Source organism: Ciona robusta, chromosome 7 (assembly GCF_009617815.1).
Source record: "Ciona robusta chromosome 7, ASM961781v2".
Classification (NCBI taxonomy): Eukaryota; Metazoa; Chordata; class Ascidiacea; order Phlebobranchia; family Cionidae; genus Ciona; species Ciona robusta.
Genome location: NC_143241.1, coordinates 5,082,191 through 5,097,362, shown reverse-complemented (window position 1 = coordinate 5,097,362; position 15,172 = coordinate 5,082,191). Strand labels below are relative to the sequence as shown.

Sequence of the window (15,172 nt, the reverse complement as noted above, 5' to 3'; positions counted from 1 at the left end):
AAAAGTGCTAAGTTTAGCGCTAACTAAATGAATTATCTGCATTGTTTTTTTTAGGTTTTAGTCCGTTTCATGAATAAGTTTGTAAAGTTTTTACCGTTTGATAAATATTTCGAATGTGCCTAAAACGAATATTAAAACCTATGATCTACATATAGTCGGCCAGACCTAAGTAAATTCAATTCAATGCAAAGACATAAAGTGTGAGAACGTGCGTTTTGTTTTTAATGCCAAAAGGGAAATCATTTAGGAAGAAGATTTTGTTGAGTTTATAAAAGCTAAAGAACGACTATCCAACGATTCGCAGAAGACGGCCACGTTTTGGCAAGACATCCCGAACGTACAATATCTACACCAGCTAACAAGTAAAACAAAATTTAGTTTATTTTGGTGTTTTAGTACAGTTGTGGAGCGTTAGCCTAATACGTTTAAATTCCTTTTTGTGCCATTTGCCGTCGTGAGTTTATGTTGTAACCCCACGCGCATGTATTTTACTTTGTCTTAAAGTTAACCTTACCAAAGGGTGCACTAATCATACTTTATGCGAGAACCTGCTTGTACACTGTTTTAGACGAAACATGGCAATCCTTTGTAAAAGAAAACTCTAAAGTTTTAATAACCATTTATTACGCCGGGTGTCCAAACTGCGAAGTTATTCGAAAAGAGTTGACTGAATGTGCCAAAGCAGCAAGGGAGCAAAATGTAAGTTTAAACTCAAGAATTTAATTGCCTATGTTATGCACTTTCCTACAGGGTATGTGTCCTTTGACAGAACAATTATTGCTACAACCCAGTGGTTAAAGGGTTTGTAGTACTCTAGGTGCAGCAGTAATGGCCCAACTGTCTAAAGCCTAGGTCCCATCCCATGGCATTCTATGCTGCAGGATCTCTTTTTTTAGAAGGCTATTACATTTTTTTTATTAGGCTTTGGTTTTCGAAAAATAATTCAAATGCCCAGGTAAATGTGATTTTTCTTTTGCTCAGATTGCTGTGAAAATAGCTGTGGTAGACGGTGAACAGTATGGTAGCACTATTCACCGGTTATGGACCAAAGACATGGGAACTCCTACCATATTCTGGTATGAAAATGGAATCAAACAGTTTGAGTATATTAAATCTAGAGCAGCAGAAGAACTGATAAAATTCATTAAAAAGTAAGTACAAAAGCAACTTTTAATTCTAATTGCTAGTGGATATGGTTCTTAAACTTTTAGCTGCATTCTTGCATGTCAAAGATTAACAAATGCATAATACACTTCTGTTTGATACGATAAACCTAAAATAGCTCTTTTTACAAAAAAAAAACGAAAAAACATTTTTTCATTTTGAGACCATTTTCAATGCTAAATTTTTTTTATTGTTACAACATTAAAAAGTGTTTAAAAATGATTTTCTGTTTATGCAGCCCGAAAAAGCCACAAGAAAAGAAGTCTTATCCTGACTGGTCAATGCAAGAATCCGCAGACGATATTTATTTTCTTGATGCTCGTGGTTTTGACTCATTTGTAAAAGATCAGGAACACATGATGGTTGTCTTCTTCTCACCAGGTTAGCATTCTATAAGTTATATAACAAAGCTAGTAATGGAAACTGTTGTTAATGAATTAGACTTGAGTTACTCCGTTTGCATTAGCATTATATTCTACATGAGTCCTATTGCAAAAAAAACGGCAAAGAAACCTGGGACATGGACCCGAGATGACCCATTACCCCTACCCAAAAAGTCAACATTTTTTGCTACTCTGTATTATAAATTATGGTCAACAGAGGGTAAAGAAAACCCATATAAACTGCTATTTTAAATATGTTTCGAAACGATAACAGTTATTTTTTTTTTAAATAATTTAAAAAGTCCAAGCTCTAATTTAAAACGTTGGTGGCTGTTATTATTTTTTTAACATTATCAAACAAATTTTTAATTTAATTGCATACTTTAATAAGTTGTAAATATTTATTTTGAACTTATTTATTTTATTAAGGGTGCAATGCTTGCTTCAATATTCGATCACAATATGAAGAAGCAGCCACGAGATTAGATGACATCAGGTCTGATGTCACGATGGCTGCAGTCAACTTTGCTAAAGGTATTGTAAGTTTATTTGTTTTGTAACATTGACTGACTCGTACTCAAACCAAATGTTGCCTTCTGGCTTATAAGTTGCTTAAACTTTTAGCCATAGATTGAAATGAAAAATCAAAAAATACTCCTATACATAATTACATAGACATACTTAAAACATGCATGATAACCAAAAAGGGGGAATGATGTGTATGAAACAGAACACCAGTGTTATAGGTACTGTTGCAGCCTTGTAATGTGATTATATGAAGATAAATAAATTACGGTTGTTTATGTATTGTAAGACACTTTGTTTAATGGTAAGACATTTTTAGCAGTCTTGTATTTATATAACATCAACATATATATGTATGTGTTGATGTGGTGCAATAAAATTTGTGAAACTTTTTAGGAAATATGTTTTTTCTTGTGTTTTTGCTGCAGCCAGAGAACTATCAGCTCGTTTCAATGTTGTGTCATATCCATACTTTGCTTATTTTAAAGAAGGGAGGTTTAAGTTTCAATACAAAGGAAAACCTTTAGCTGATGATATTGTCGAGTTTATGAAGAAGTAAGTTAAGCATAGATAAATGTAATTTTTGGTCAACAATTTAGATAAGCCAGGGGCCACTGGGTTGGCACAATTAATGTTCAATGTTTGGCCTACCATTTGTACCCAATGGTATCACTATCAGCATTGGGCCTAGAACCCATACCCTATTAGCTAGAGACAGACCCCCCAACCACCATGGCACCAGTATGCAACAGTGTCTTTAATCATTATTGGTGCGTGGTCACTAATATATATTTGTGGTTACTTACCCTGATCATAATTAAAGTTATCATTTTACCCACACAGTCCTAAGCCACCAGCTGAACCAGATATCTCAGAAAACATTCCAGCAGAACCAGAAAGTAACGTCACATCTTTAACTGAGGAAACTTTCAATAAATTTATGAAAACTCACTCAAATGTGCTGGTCATGTTTTCCACACCGTGTAAGTGGAGTTGAAGTCTTATAGTACACACCATGGGATCTAAGATTTTAACCCTAATTAGCATATTACCCCAACAAACTTTTAGTTTTTGTTTGTTGTACATTTGATTCCATTGTTTTTCTCCTGGTATTGCAGTGCGTCTGATTAAAAACTGTATGTAATACCTTTATACACCTTTTATAAGGGTAATGTTTAGGGTGGCCGAGCCGAGGTAATGAATTTTAAAACAGAGTCACAAATTTTGGAACCCCAGTTTTAAGCCTAAAACTGCTGTTACCGTGCTGTTGGCTGTCTATACAAATAAGCATAGCCATTTACTTAGGACACACACCCTAATTTTTGAAACAGGCGTGACATTTTATGTTTTAGCACACCAGTTTTAAACCTAAAACAAGTATTACCACACTGTTTGGTGTTCAAACATAATCAGAGCCATAAAATATTGTGTTTTCCACATTAATTATATTCAATAACCAGGGTGTGGACATTGTCGTCACTTTAAACCAAAGTATGAGAAAGCAGCAGATGCATTAAAGGCCGATGGATCCTTGGGAAAGCTAGCCAGTGTTAACGGGAACAATGAAAAGAATTTACTAAAGGAATATAATGTATATGGATTTCCTACGCTCTTGCATTTCCAGTGAGTTATGTTTTTCCTTTTGACTTCATAAGTTTAATTTTTATGTATATAACTACAGTAGCATTATCTGTGCTTTTGTACCTCATATGCACTTTCCAGTGACATAATTATTAATTATGATGATATGATAGTAATTTTCGCAAACTGTAAATGCAAGTACATGTTGTAATAATATTAATTCCTAATGCCTTTTCCTTCTAGGAATGGTGAAAATAAGGACAAATACAAAGGAGAAAGAACTATGGAATCTGTTGTAAGATTTATGAAAAAGTAAGAATTATTTATTTTGAAACATCCACAACAAATACTGTATACAGTTTTTTGGTCTAACATTCTATGGGCAAAAAAAATTCTATGGATTTGTTTTCATTCTTTTATGAGTAATTAAACAACTTAATTTTGTCTCTTCGGTTGCGGTAAAGGTCAGATGAGTATATAAAAGTGAAAAAAACATGACAAATATTACACGCTTAAAGGCAAAACAGTAGGAAACTTGTCGATAAAAGCTAATCTGTTACACTCTAGTTATCTACCATTTTTGACAAAGTCCTTCAGCTAATTTTCTATTTAAACAGTGCCACAAATGAAACAACATTATCAGAACACCCAAAACCTAAAACCACTGACATAATTATGAAAACCAAACCCCAACAAGTGACTGCTTTGAACTCAACAACATTTGAAAAGTTCATTAATTCTTCTGAACAAGTTTTTATCATGTTTTATGCTCCATGTAAGTTTAGTTTGAAATATTTTATTGTTTTACTTATTTTGTGATGGGGGATTTTTATTAATTATGAATTTTAGAACTGTCTGTTGAATGGTTGCGTATGTATATATATATATACCTTTTGTTTTGGGTGTTAGAAATTAGTCTAAAATTGCTATTTGTTATAAAATGCCAAAAGTTCCTTAAAATGTTTAAATAGTTGATTAAACTAAAGTTTAGTAAAGTACTGAGCAGTGGCATTTGAAAATAAAGTTTAAATTTACAAGTTGATAATATCAATGCACACTACACACAGGGTGTGGGGCATGCAAGACAAGCAAAGATGCATTTTTCCAAGCTGCTATTGAAGTGTATGAGGAATTGGATTATTTCAAACTTGCTGTGATTAATGCAGATAAATTGAGTTCACTGATGAAGAAATACAACCTAACAGTTAGTGCCTAAGAGTTCTGAATTTAGGCTTTAAATGTACAGACCTCAAAATATCTCTAACACTTTTATTTGGCAAGACTATAACACAGCTTCGCATGTATTGTAAATGCATTTCCAAATTTTATGTCAATGTTCCTAGTGTTTTTATTGAAATAATTCCAGGGTTTTCCATCCTTTCTCTTCTTTAAAGATGGTCGGTTCATCACAAAATATCGAGGAACGACGGACAAAAAAAGTTTTATCGGATTTTTAAATGAGTAAGTTGTCCTAATGGAATGTATTTTTGTAAATTTTGTTTTAATCTGTAAAAAGTTCAAATACAATTTTTGTGTTTAAATTTGTAATGTCCAATACACTTATTAAATGTATTATAAGTCTAATACAAATGTGTTTGGCAAAGAGAAGAAAATTAACAACAACACAACACTCATTAAAAACACACAATTAATAAATAAAACTTGTCTGATAAAAGTGTGGGTGCTAACCCCACAATGGCAAATAAATTAACTACTATTATGTAATGTAACAACTTACTTTATCCTTGCATGGCCGAATACGTCAGTCGTTATAACACAGGTGTTTTCTTTCTTATATCTCATGCCAGCATACCAGTTACCATGTATGTTACTTTATGGTTGATTAATTTTTTAGAATTTTTTTTATAATTTTTGTTTGTGGCTAATGTTTGGACAAACGATTAGTAACCGCTGGGTTGATTAAGTTGTATTTATTCTAAACAAATTAGGCTGTAGTAAGAAGAAAACGATGTGTACAGACACAATTTGTACAATGCAGAATAGTTTTATAATTTATATTTAGTCCTCCTGAAGAGAAAGAGGAGACAGAGCAAAAACCATCTTCATCATCAAGTCAACAGTGGATTAGTGAAGTGGGGAAAGTGGAACATCCAAATATTAACAACTTTGAACAATTTGTTCGGAAATACACTCATGTGTTGGTCTTCTTCTATATTAATGGTAATTACTTTGGATTTTATTCATTATCTTAATATAAATTTAATGCATAGCATGCCATTCCTGCCATGGAAAATCAACACTGTTTTTCAGACAGCCTGAAATAAAAGTTAATGATTGCTGTCATAGGCACCAAATTTTTTATTATGCCAGAGAGGCAGGGATAGTTTGACAAGTAATTGTGTAAAACAAATCCAACATATTGGCTGTAATGTTTTTTGATAATTGATTGTAGAAAACTCGATATTGTCGTCATAATTGTTGCTGTTGGCTATGTCTCACACTGCATAACTGTATTTTATGTGGTGTACCAATAAAATATATATATATATATGTTTATTTAAACTGGGTATAACTGAACACTATTCGTTCTAACTACATTTTAATTCCCCAGCTTGCGAGATCTGCTTAAACCAGATGAAACCGGAATACACAAAAGCTGCTGAGATTTTGAGAAAAGAGAGACCTGCAGTTCGACTTGCTGCTGTTAATGGAGCTTGGGAAAGTAAATTGATGCAACAGTTTGGTGTGGATGGTTTTCCTACCATCCTGTACTTCAGGTGTTTATGTTATAGTTAACTTTATGTTGTATGCTTGAATGTAATGTATTAGATTGAATGGAACTTATTTACCTGTGGCGGGGCAGCAAAGGCGGTTATAACATGGCTGTTCTGTTTTATACATCTTGTGTCTGCTTACAAGTTAGCTACCACGTACGTTACTTTGCGGGTGAATATTTTTAGGTATTAATGTTTTCCTGATTTATAGCTGACAAATTTAGCATCCCAAAAGGGACCACTAAATAAATAAAAAAATGTGTTAAAAATGTTCTTGATTTTAAAATAGCAGACTATTTCTTTAGTAAAGGAAAGAAGCAATATGTGTACAAAGGTGATTGGAAAACTGGCAGTCTGGTAAAGTTCATGAAAAAGTAAGTAAGAATTTTTAAACTGAAATCCCCCCAATAACAATGTTGTTTTCTTAATTCAATCCAGTCCTAAAGAAGAGCTTGCGAAGAAACAGAAGCCAACATCATGGCAAGATATAAAGGGGGTAATGTTTGGGGGTGTTGTTCATCTTGGAAATAAAACTTTTGATCAATTTATTGCTAAACAGGTGAGTTAATTAGTCTTCGTTTTGCTTATTGGATTTCAACCCTTTATGGTTCATGTCTCTATTGTAGCTATTTTTTATGTTCGGCAGAATGATTAGCACTACTGCTAGCCCAAAGGTTACAGGCACGAAGCACGACACTGCTACCATTGTGGCATATATGTTCTTGGACAAGACATTTAACTAAGTAATTGTTCCAATCCAGTGGTCACTAACTTGTCAGCCATACAAATTTTAATTAACCACAAAGTTACATATATGGTAACTGGTAAGTGGACACAAGGTGTATAAAACAGAACACCCGTGTTATAACAACCGTACTTGCCCCACCACGCAAGGATTAATAAATTACATTTGTTCATTCAACCTCTCTTTTCACCAGAAACACGCTCTCATTCTCTTCCATTCACTCTACTTCTCACGTTGCATCATCGCACGAGAACAATTCCGTATTTCTGCGATGACCTTTGCTCGTGAAACCAATGTTGGGTTTGGAGCAGTGGATTGTCATAGACAACCTGAACAAGGATGTAAGTTTGTTTGGTATATTCCTATGATACAGTAGGGTGGGGGAAAATGAGACACTTTTTTATTTTATTTCTCTACTATTCGGTAGTAAACAAAGAACATTCAAAAAACTATAAAACCGTATCCTTATGACTCCCATAGACCAATGTTAACTCTTTAAAACAGTATCAGAATATTTGGATAATATTTGCTAAAGGTGTCTCCCCCCACCCTACTGTATATAATTAAAATAGCTTTCCTTTGTCTCTTTGGTTGCGGTAAACAAAAATTAAAGATTGAGGTAAGATGGATACAGTTAACACATAATATTTCATATTTCCTAATCATGTTTAAAATAATTTTTATATTTTGCAAAGATACAGTTTTATAATTTTGTGTTCAGTCTTTGTTCACTACCAAACTGGACCATAAAACAGAATTAAAACTTAGACCAACTTACCCCGACCTATATTTTGTTCTATCTAATTACTCACCAACTGTCAAACATTCCACAGTGGTTTGTTACCACCTGGATGTAAAGAAATTCCCGTCATACAAATATTACTTGAATGGAAAACTCTCTAAAGATCTTGAGTTTGCCCGGACAGAGGAAATAACTGACTTTATGCTCGCCAAGATTGAACAACAAAAAAGCAGGGAAGAACTTTGAACTGTGTTCTGTTATAAATTTTTCGCTTTGTTTTTATGGACTTCTTCTTAAGCTGAGTAAGTCTGCTTTTAGTAGGCAGTAGATAGATAATTATTGTTGTTTTGAAAATGTATTCTTAGCCACACGTGTTTGATTATAAAATTAGATTACGAAAAACATAGATACAGTGAGATGGATGATGCATATTGCAGTGACAGAATTGGGCTGTTTACAATTAATTACGATGCAGATTATAAACTTCACTAGAATACATTACTGGAAATACTACTAGAATACATTACTAGAATACATTACTGGAAATATTACTAGAATACATTACTAGAAACTTCACTAGAATACATTACTAGAAACTTCACTAGAATACATTACTAGAAACTTCACTAGAATACATTACTAGAATATATTACTAGAAACATTACTAGAATACATTACTAGAAAACAGAACACAGTTTGCTGAAGAACTATTAAAATTACAAGACACAGTTTCAGACAAAATGTGTGATCATATGCGAAAAGTTCAGACATAAAGTGTAAACTCAACAGAATGGCTCAACTGTTTAGCATACGCCGATATGTAGATGTGTAATACGCGTATGCTATACATTTTCAGGAGTACTACTGTTTCACATATGTTACCGGCTAAGTTCATATACAACCTTAATTTGATGGTTAATGTAGGCAGTTTTATTTATTCCTGTTGTTGGTTAGTGTTTTGTGGTAGAACCGTGATCGTGTCACCCCCAATGACGCAGTTGGTGTAAGTACCACCAGACATATTGAGAATCATTGACCGGTTTTCGGTAGTGCCACTTTCTGTAAACTGAACTTGGTTTACCATGTTGCTGTTTTGGCGAAGAAAATTTGGAGTTGGTGTAGCTGGAACTGTCTGGTTTGCAGCAGGCGTCGATTGGAGAGCGCATTTTAAAATTATCTCTTCGGTGTCCTGGTAAAAAGGTATGTTTTGCTCAACAACTTTATTGGAGTTTTGGGAAGTCGTGGTTGGGTTTTCAGGTTGAATTACTTGTGGTATTTCGTGTTGCTTTGGTTGAGTTACGAAGGTTGCGTCTACTTGTTCTTCTTCAGCTTCTAAAACAAATCTACTTTACAGTGAATAATTGAGGTTTGTATTTGCTCTATATATGCTTGTACAATCATTGCTTACCAGAGTGTTCAGTATCAGACCCGGCATCAGTTTGAAGAATTTGTGAACCTTCGTTGTTTTCTATTTCATCGGTTGGTAGCTCATTCGCTGATTCGTCATGATTTTCCTCGTCGTTGGACTCCTGTTCCAAGTCACTCGGCTCATCTGTGGCGGTTGCTTCTATGAAAGTATATGTGCTAAAAGGCTGGTAGGGTAACATGGGGTACTGTAAGCATCTAAAACCCATATTTCCCAATCGTGTTTTTAACAATGCTCATTTAGAATCATAGACTATGTATATAATTCTGTAAATATTCTTAGTTTACTACCAAAAGGTACGCTAAATGAGGACAAAAACATGATCAAACATGCCCCACCCTACTATACCACCGCTGACAAAATTTGGATAAAAAGTAAACTAACCTGTGTCCCTTTCATCCTCCTCTTCTACATTACCATCTTCTTCTTTCGGTAGAAAGAAATTCTCAATACTTGTTTGTGCTTTCTTGTTTGTATCATGAACATCAATAACAGAGGGAGAGGGTATTATCTTTAAACACGATAAAAATATTTCAAAAGTAGTATTTATTAATCAGTATTCATACCTGATTGTAAAGTAAGGGATTCTCCTGTTTTTCTATAGTTGCCTTCTGATAGTCTTTTATTTCAACCTGTATGAATTGTTGTTGCTTTGAAAAAAGCCATGTAAACTTTAATAAAGTACATAAAGAGGTCGTATGTATCTATATAGATACCTTGATTATCTTTGTTCCCACGCCAAAAGTAGTGACATACTCCGTCGGAATGGCGAACACGTCACCATCTTTGTACCTGATGTATGCCTCGTCTGTTTCGTCAGAGATAGCTACGAGTTTACAAACACCCACCATTGCCTTAAAATTAAAAATGGAAAGTTTCGAGCTTTGCTCATATATGATATATTTAGTGTTATCCACCTTACCTGACAAATACCCAGATCCAACTCCATTCCTAACCCTTCCATATCGAAATGGGCTATGGAACTGTCAAGTACAACGTTTGAGTTGACCTAGATAGAAAGTGTTACAGATGCATTACCATTGAGAGACTTTAAAGAACATTTAACAGATTAAAGATACCTTTATTGCTTGTACAGCTGAAACATGGTCTCTGTGTTGCTGAGCTACTGACTCGTTCGAAACGAAAAGAAAATTTGTCGGAACATGTAGGCTATAAAATATACATATAGTAGGGTGGGGGAAGACGGGACAACTTTAGCACCTAATATCCAAATATCCTGATCGCGGTTTAAACAATTAACAAGGGTCTATGGGAGTCATCAGTATATAGTTTTATAATTCTTTGAATGTTCTTTGTTTAATACCAAATGAGACGAGAATTGAATGAAAAGGTGTCCCATCTTCCCCCACCCTACTATATTACCCGTGTGTCAGCAATGTTCAATTCAACGCAATTTATTACCTTCTTTTGTTGAATTTGACGACTGTTGTTGTAAATGATGAATACCCTTGAACCATGCCAGGGGATAACAACACCTATGTATAAAACAGATAATATTCCAGTTGGGATTATTACAAATTGAGGTCCAAGCACCGGTTCAGCATAACCACGCATGGTTTAGTTTAAAGTATACATACTTTTAAGTACTTTTCGGAAACACGAAGGTCTTTTAACATTCTGAGAATCTGTCGGTGTTTGATTATCTGAACCACTTGGTTTATCTAGAAATGATCCAATGTTAGGTCTATAATGCCATTAATAACAATCATGCACAAAATTTCAAAAAGCGCTTGGAAAACTGTTCTACAAACCGTATTCACCTCAAAAGGAAACTGTTCTGTAGTTTTGAAATGGCCTTCCCCGCTCTTATGTCGTGTTCGTTTATCTTTCTTTTTACGTTCTTTTTGAATACAATTCGGGGGTAGTATCCATCTGCATTAAAAAGAAGATGTTAAGACATAAGAGAAAAATAAGACAAAAGTTTTTGAATTTAGTGCATTTGTTTCGCATTATAAAAATATAGACTTCATAAAAACACCAACTTAAACTCCAAAAAACGTCAGGAGTTTCAATATTATACATGTTAATTTTCTCTTTAAACAAAACACTTACACCCGATCTTTTACTTTTACCACAACTTCTCTTTCCACGGAAAAGGTCACTATCCCTACTTTTCCCAGAATCTTCGCAAAAATATAACTTACGTTAACGAAGAAAGAATATTAAAAAAAACTGCCACACAACCTGTGTCATTTCGTAATTCCATTTCCCAGTTAGAGCATTTACTGCCTGCATTACTTCCATAAGATCGCTACTCACAACAACACGTGTACCTAAAGTGAACCCTTGAGCATGCTGTAATTTATGGTATAAGAGATTAAATTAATTTATGGTAGGGGAACTCCATGATTTTATTATTTCACACCTTTGGTAGTTCAATGTTGATCGGATACTTTCGCTTGGACAGGAGCGCTTTGTTTACAATCACGCTGTAAATAATAGAATTTTTTTTGCATACAGTTATATTATGACTACATGTATGGTACTGGGGTCAGTGGGGTAAGATGGGATACTGTAAGCACCTAAATTTCATATTTCCTGATCGTGTTTTGAACATTTAACAATTCTCTTTTAGAGTTGATCGGTTACGGGTAGATAATTTTGTAAATATTCTTTGTTTACCACCAAACAGGAGGATAAAAGAGAGTGAAGACCATTGTTTGAAGAATAAACCAAGTACAAATAGCATAATCAAAATGACGTCTATACTTTGTATACTTACCAGGAATATTCGCTCACAGTCACGAATGCATCACCTTTTGAATCGAATGTAATAATTCGCCCAAGACGATCTTGTAACTAAAATAGTAACCGTAACATTACAAATATATAGCCTATAACTATTACATATAATATATATCTTGTCATTGCATACCTGTAAAAGTTGATTCACATCAGTACCATGGTTCGGTTGCATCAGCTGAATTAAGCGTGTTTCGACATCTATTTCCACCTCAGTACCAATCTTGAAATTTACAAGTGTTTTTTATACATCGAAATGATAGAAGAAATTTTAAAGTATCAGATGTACAAGAATAGATACAAAACAGGCACCAAAACGAAATAAATCCAGTTTACCTGCAAATCATTACTTGCAGTGAGGGCTGAGCCATCATCCTTACAAGTGTCAGACACACTTTCAAGTGCACTGCCATCGCTTATATACCACCTTATAGAAAGTAAAATAGATTTAAAATGTGTCAAAATTACTGTTTAATATTAGATTCTGTTCCAAAGCCTGGTTGTGGCAGGTAATATGTATTTTATTATAGACTTACATTGTTCCAGTATTGGGGAAATAGACAACAGTGTCATATTTCCCGTCCCTATATCGCCCGACCACTGTACCAACATGTCCAAAGTTCTGGTAAAAAGGCAGTTTTTTATCAATTTTTTTAAATAGGCCATTTATTTACCTGTGTAATTAATTCATTCCAGCTATGTGGAGCTAGTACTTGTTTCAGTTGCCGCTTTTTTAGGGTAATGCGGACGCGATCACCAAGCTATAAAACAAGAAAATTTGTTTAATTTTATTGTGTAGACATTATTATTATTTCGCAATTTTTCAATGAAGGTGTTTACTTTTATTTCATCTCTTGGTAGAGGTGGTGGAGGTGGGAACAGCAAGGTGTCTTGGTTGCTCCTAATTTGCAGTTGCCTGCAGGTTAATAAAATAACAAAATTGTTTGATTCTCGAAAACATGGTACTTTACCTCACTTCAGAAGATTCCACTTTTCGTATTTTACTGCGAATCTAGAAAAGCAACCATTAGTAACCAAGCTAACATGGGTACTAAGTTGTAACCTCTAATATCCTTGCTCTCCAGTAAAAGACAGTTTCCTCCACAAATTGTTGAAGTGTTGGGCCATTGACACCTAGTGCCTTTAAGATAAACAATTGTAAGGGTATATGCAACTGCCATTATCTGTTTATCATGTGTTAAGGTAACATGCAATATATTAATATAGAAGTACTTACTGGAAGTTGAATATTTTGTTGTAGATTTGAATTTAAACTTGTAGGCTGTGGGATTCCTAGAATGAATATCTTGTTATCTCAATAACTTTATATAAAAATACTTAGTTTATAACTTGAACTTGATAATTCGACCGAGACGAAATTATCATGGTATGCTTTGCTGATAGGCTATGTAAACTTTAAAATATTATAGTCATTTTAATATGTAATGTGTCCCATTTTTTAGTGTTTAGAAGGTGGGGTAAGACAGAACCCCTAAGCACATATTGCCCAATATTTCCAAACTAAAAGTATATGGTTTTAGGGTGATTTTAGTTGGACTGTGGGTGTAACGTAAAAGTAGATTTTAAAAAAGTCCCGTTTTCACCCACCCAACTATAATACTATAATCTTACCTCTTTGCTGCACATATGCTGCTGCTAAATCTCTGAAAAACTGTTGCTGGAGTTCTAGTGCCATTTGCAACTCTTTCTGTAGCGCGTATGTCAAAATTTGAAATGAACGTTACTTTGATCGCGCGAACCGTTTGTTTTACGTAATCAGAACAGACGAAACTTTAGTATCGCTTTTCTCTTGGGACGCTGAATCAATACATACCTACGCACTGAGCTGAATCAAAATATACCTACGCACTGAGCTGTATTATATAGTAGGGTGGGGGAAGATGGGACACCTTTTCAATCTATTTTCTTGTCTCATTGGGTAGTAAACAAAGAACATTCAAAAAATTATAGAACTGTATCCTCACGACTCTTATAAACCGTTGTTATTTGTTAAAAACACGATCAGGATATTTGGATATTATGTGAAAAGGGTGTCCCATATTCCCACAACCTACTGTATACGAAAGCTGACTGAACGTACCATCTACGTTACATGCTAAACAATCAAACGATTTAAACTAAGAATACAGTAGGGTGGGGGAGATGGGACACCTTTAGCACATAATATCCAAGTATCCTGATCGTGTTTTAAGCAATTAACAACGGTCTATGGGAGCCGTAAGAATATAGTTTTATTTACATTTTTTTAATGTTCTTGGTTTACTACTTATTGGGACGAGAGAAAAGAGTTAAGGGGTGTCCCATCTTTCCCCGTCCAGCTCCATATACGAGTATGACGGCAATTTACGTTTTACATTTACTAAAATGAGCTGATAAGAATAGCCAATATATGCTACTATTTTTTAAATTCCTTATTTAAACGTTTTGTCAAGAAATTTGTTTTGACTTGACAGTAACGTACGTTTTTTCTGTTTTATATAAAAAAGTTTTGCCAGGTTTAAATCTTTACGGTATCGTGATATAGTAGGGTGGGGGTAGATGCGGAACCGTTTTATTCTATTTTCTAAACCCATTTGGTCGTAAACAAAAAATATTTAAAGGATTATAAAATCTCATCTTCCCGACTCACATAGGCCGCCGTTATTAATTGCTTAAAAAACATTAGGGTATTTTATATTATGTGCTAAAAGTGTTCCGTCATCTACCACCCACAACGTCTAATATTAAAAAGCACCTTGCTGAAAGATAGACATGTTCTTTCTGTATAACCAACTTATTTGCTGACTTATCATGGTAAAATGTATTCTAATGTGCACATATAGGATACCATAGGATGTGCGTCAGGCTACCTTTACGCGTATCCTCTATATTAACTTGTACTTCTGCAGTGTAGGTTTGTTACCCATAGGCATATTACCATAGTACTCTAAACAGAGTGTTTTAGAGTACTATGATATTACCTTTTTATATAACGTATAGGGAGGGAAGCAGGGTTGAATTCGATGTAGTTGGTTTCATATTGTATTTTCCCATAGTGGTTTGAGCTATACCATCGTAATCAAAAAACATCGTGTTTGTTGTTCGATG

At 34.3% G+C, this 15,172-nt stretch overlaps 2 protein-coding genes across 6 annotated transcripts; one reads left to right on the top strand and one right to left on the bottom strand.

Annotated features, from left to right (window-relative positions):
- Positions 1-84: 84 nt before the first annotated feature.
- On the top strand, positions 85-8,281 carry LOC149734068 (protein disulfide-isomerase A5-like). 2 transcript variants are annotated; one of them, XM_089881537.1, is made up of 18 exons: positions 85-362; positions 569-699; positions 982-1,151; positions 1,403-1,545; positions 1,977-2,081; positions 2,501-2,627; positions 2,916-3,055; positions 3,533-3,695; positions 3,897-3,965; positions 4,271-4,428; positions 4,721-4,857; positions 5,020-5,114; positions 5,677-5,834; positions 6,226-6,391; positions 6,694-6,762; positions 6,827-6,947; positions 7,327-7,474; positions 7,967-8,281. In XM_089881537.1, the coding sequence occupies exons 3-18, from the start codon at positions 1,054-1,056 to the stop codon at positions 8,119-8,121; spliced, it is 2,052 nt and encodes a 683-aa protein (XP_089737663.1). In that variant the 5' UTR covers positions 85-362; positions 569-699; positions 982-1,053; the 3' UTR covers positions 8,122-8,281. The 2 variants fall into 2 exon arrangements, with proteins under 2 accessions (XP_089737663.1, XP_089737664.1); XM_089881538.1 differs by lacking the exon at positions 85-362 and having other exon boundaries at positions 391-699.
- Positions 8,209-13,919, bottom strand: LOC149734067 (uncharacterized). 4 transcript variants are annotated; one of them, XM_089881533.1, is made up of 23 exons: positions 13,697-13,919; positions 13,302-13,357; positions 13,128-13,205; positions 13,036-13,076; positions 12,905-12,980; positions 12,739-12,825; positions 12,601-12,686; positions 12,401-12,491; positions 12,198-12,287; positions 12,045-12,121; positions 11,688-11,751; positions 11,507-11,617; positions 11,375-11,445; positions 11,083-11,194; positions 10,900-10,983; positions 10,724-10,797; positions 10,381-10,471; positions 10,224-10,310; positions 10,018-10,155; positions 9,868-9,933; positions 9,686-9,812; positions 9,284-9,442; positions 8,209-9,218 (listed from the first exon to the last, which is right to left on the bottom strand). In XM_089881533.1, exons 1-23 carry the CDS (start codon positions 13,758-13,760, stop codon positions 9,208-9,210), a joined length of 1,941 nt encoding a protein of 646 aa, XP_089737659.1. In that variant the 5' UTR covers positions 13,761-13,919; the 3' UTR covers positions 8,209-9,207. The 4 variants fall into 4 exon arrangements, with proteins under 4 accessions (XP_089737659.1, XP_089737656.1, XP_089737657.1 ...); XM_089881530.1 differs by having other exon boundaries at positions 8,209-9,207; XM_089881531.1 differs by having other exon boundaries at positions 8,209-9,204.
- Positions 13,920-15,172: the final 1,253 nt, after the last annotated feature.

Excerpts from the sequence above, each read along its gene's own strand:
- LOC149734068 (XM_089881537.1), top strand. The coding sequence starts at position 1,054 with ATGGGAACTCCTACCATATTCTGGTATGAAAATGGAATCAAACAGTTT. Across the intron at positions 3,056-3,532 it reads GGTCATGTTTTCCACACCGT|GGTGTGGACATTGTCGTCAC; the intron begins GTAAGTGGAGTT and ends TTCAATAACCAG. Across the intron at positions 6,392-6,693 it reads CCTACCATCCTGTACTTCAG|TAAAGGAAAGAAGCAATATG; the intron begins GTGTTTATGTTA and ends CTATTTCTTTAG.
- LOC149734067 (XM_089881530.1), bottom strand. The coding sequence starts at position 13,760 with ATGGCACTAGAACTCCAGCAACAGTTTTTCAGAGATTTAGCAGCAGCA. Across the intron at positions 9,813-9,867 it reads ATCCCTTACTTTACAATCAG|ATAATACCCTCTCCCTCTGT; the intron begins GTATGAATACTG and ends TCGTGTTTAAAG. Across the intron at positions 9,443-9,685 it reads GGAGGATGAAAGGGACACAG|AAGCAACCGCCACAGATGAG; the intron begins GTTAGTTTACTT and ends ATACTTTCATAG.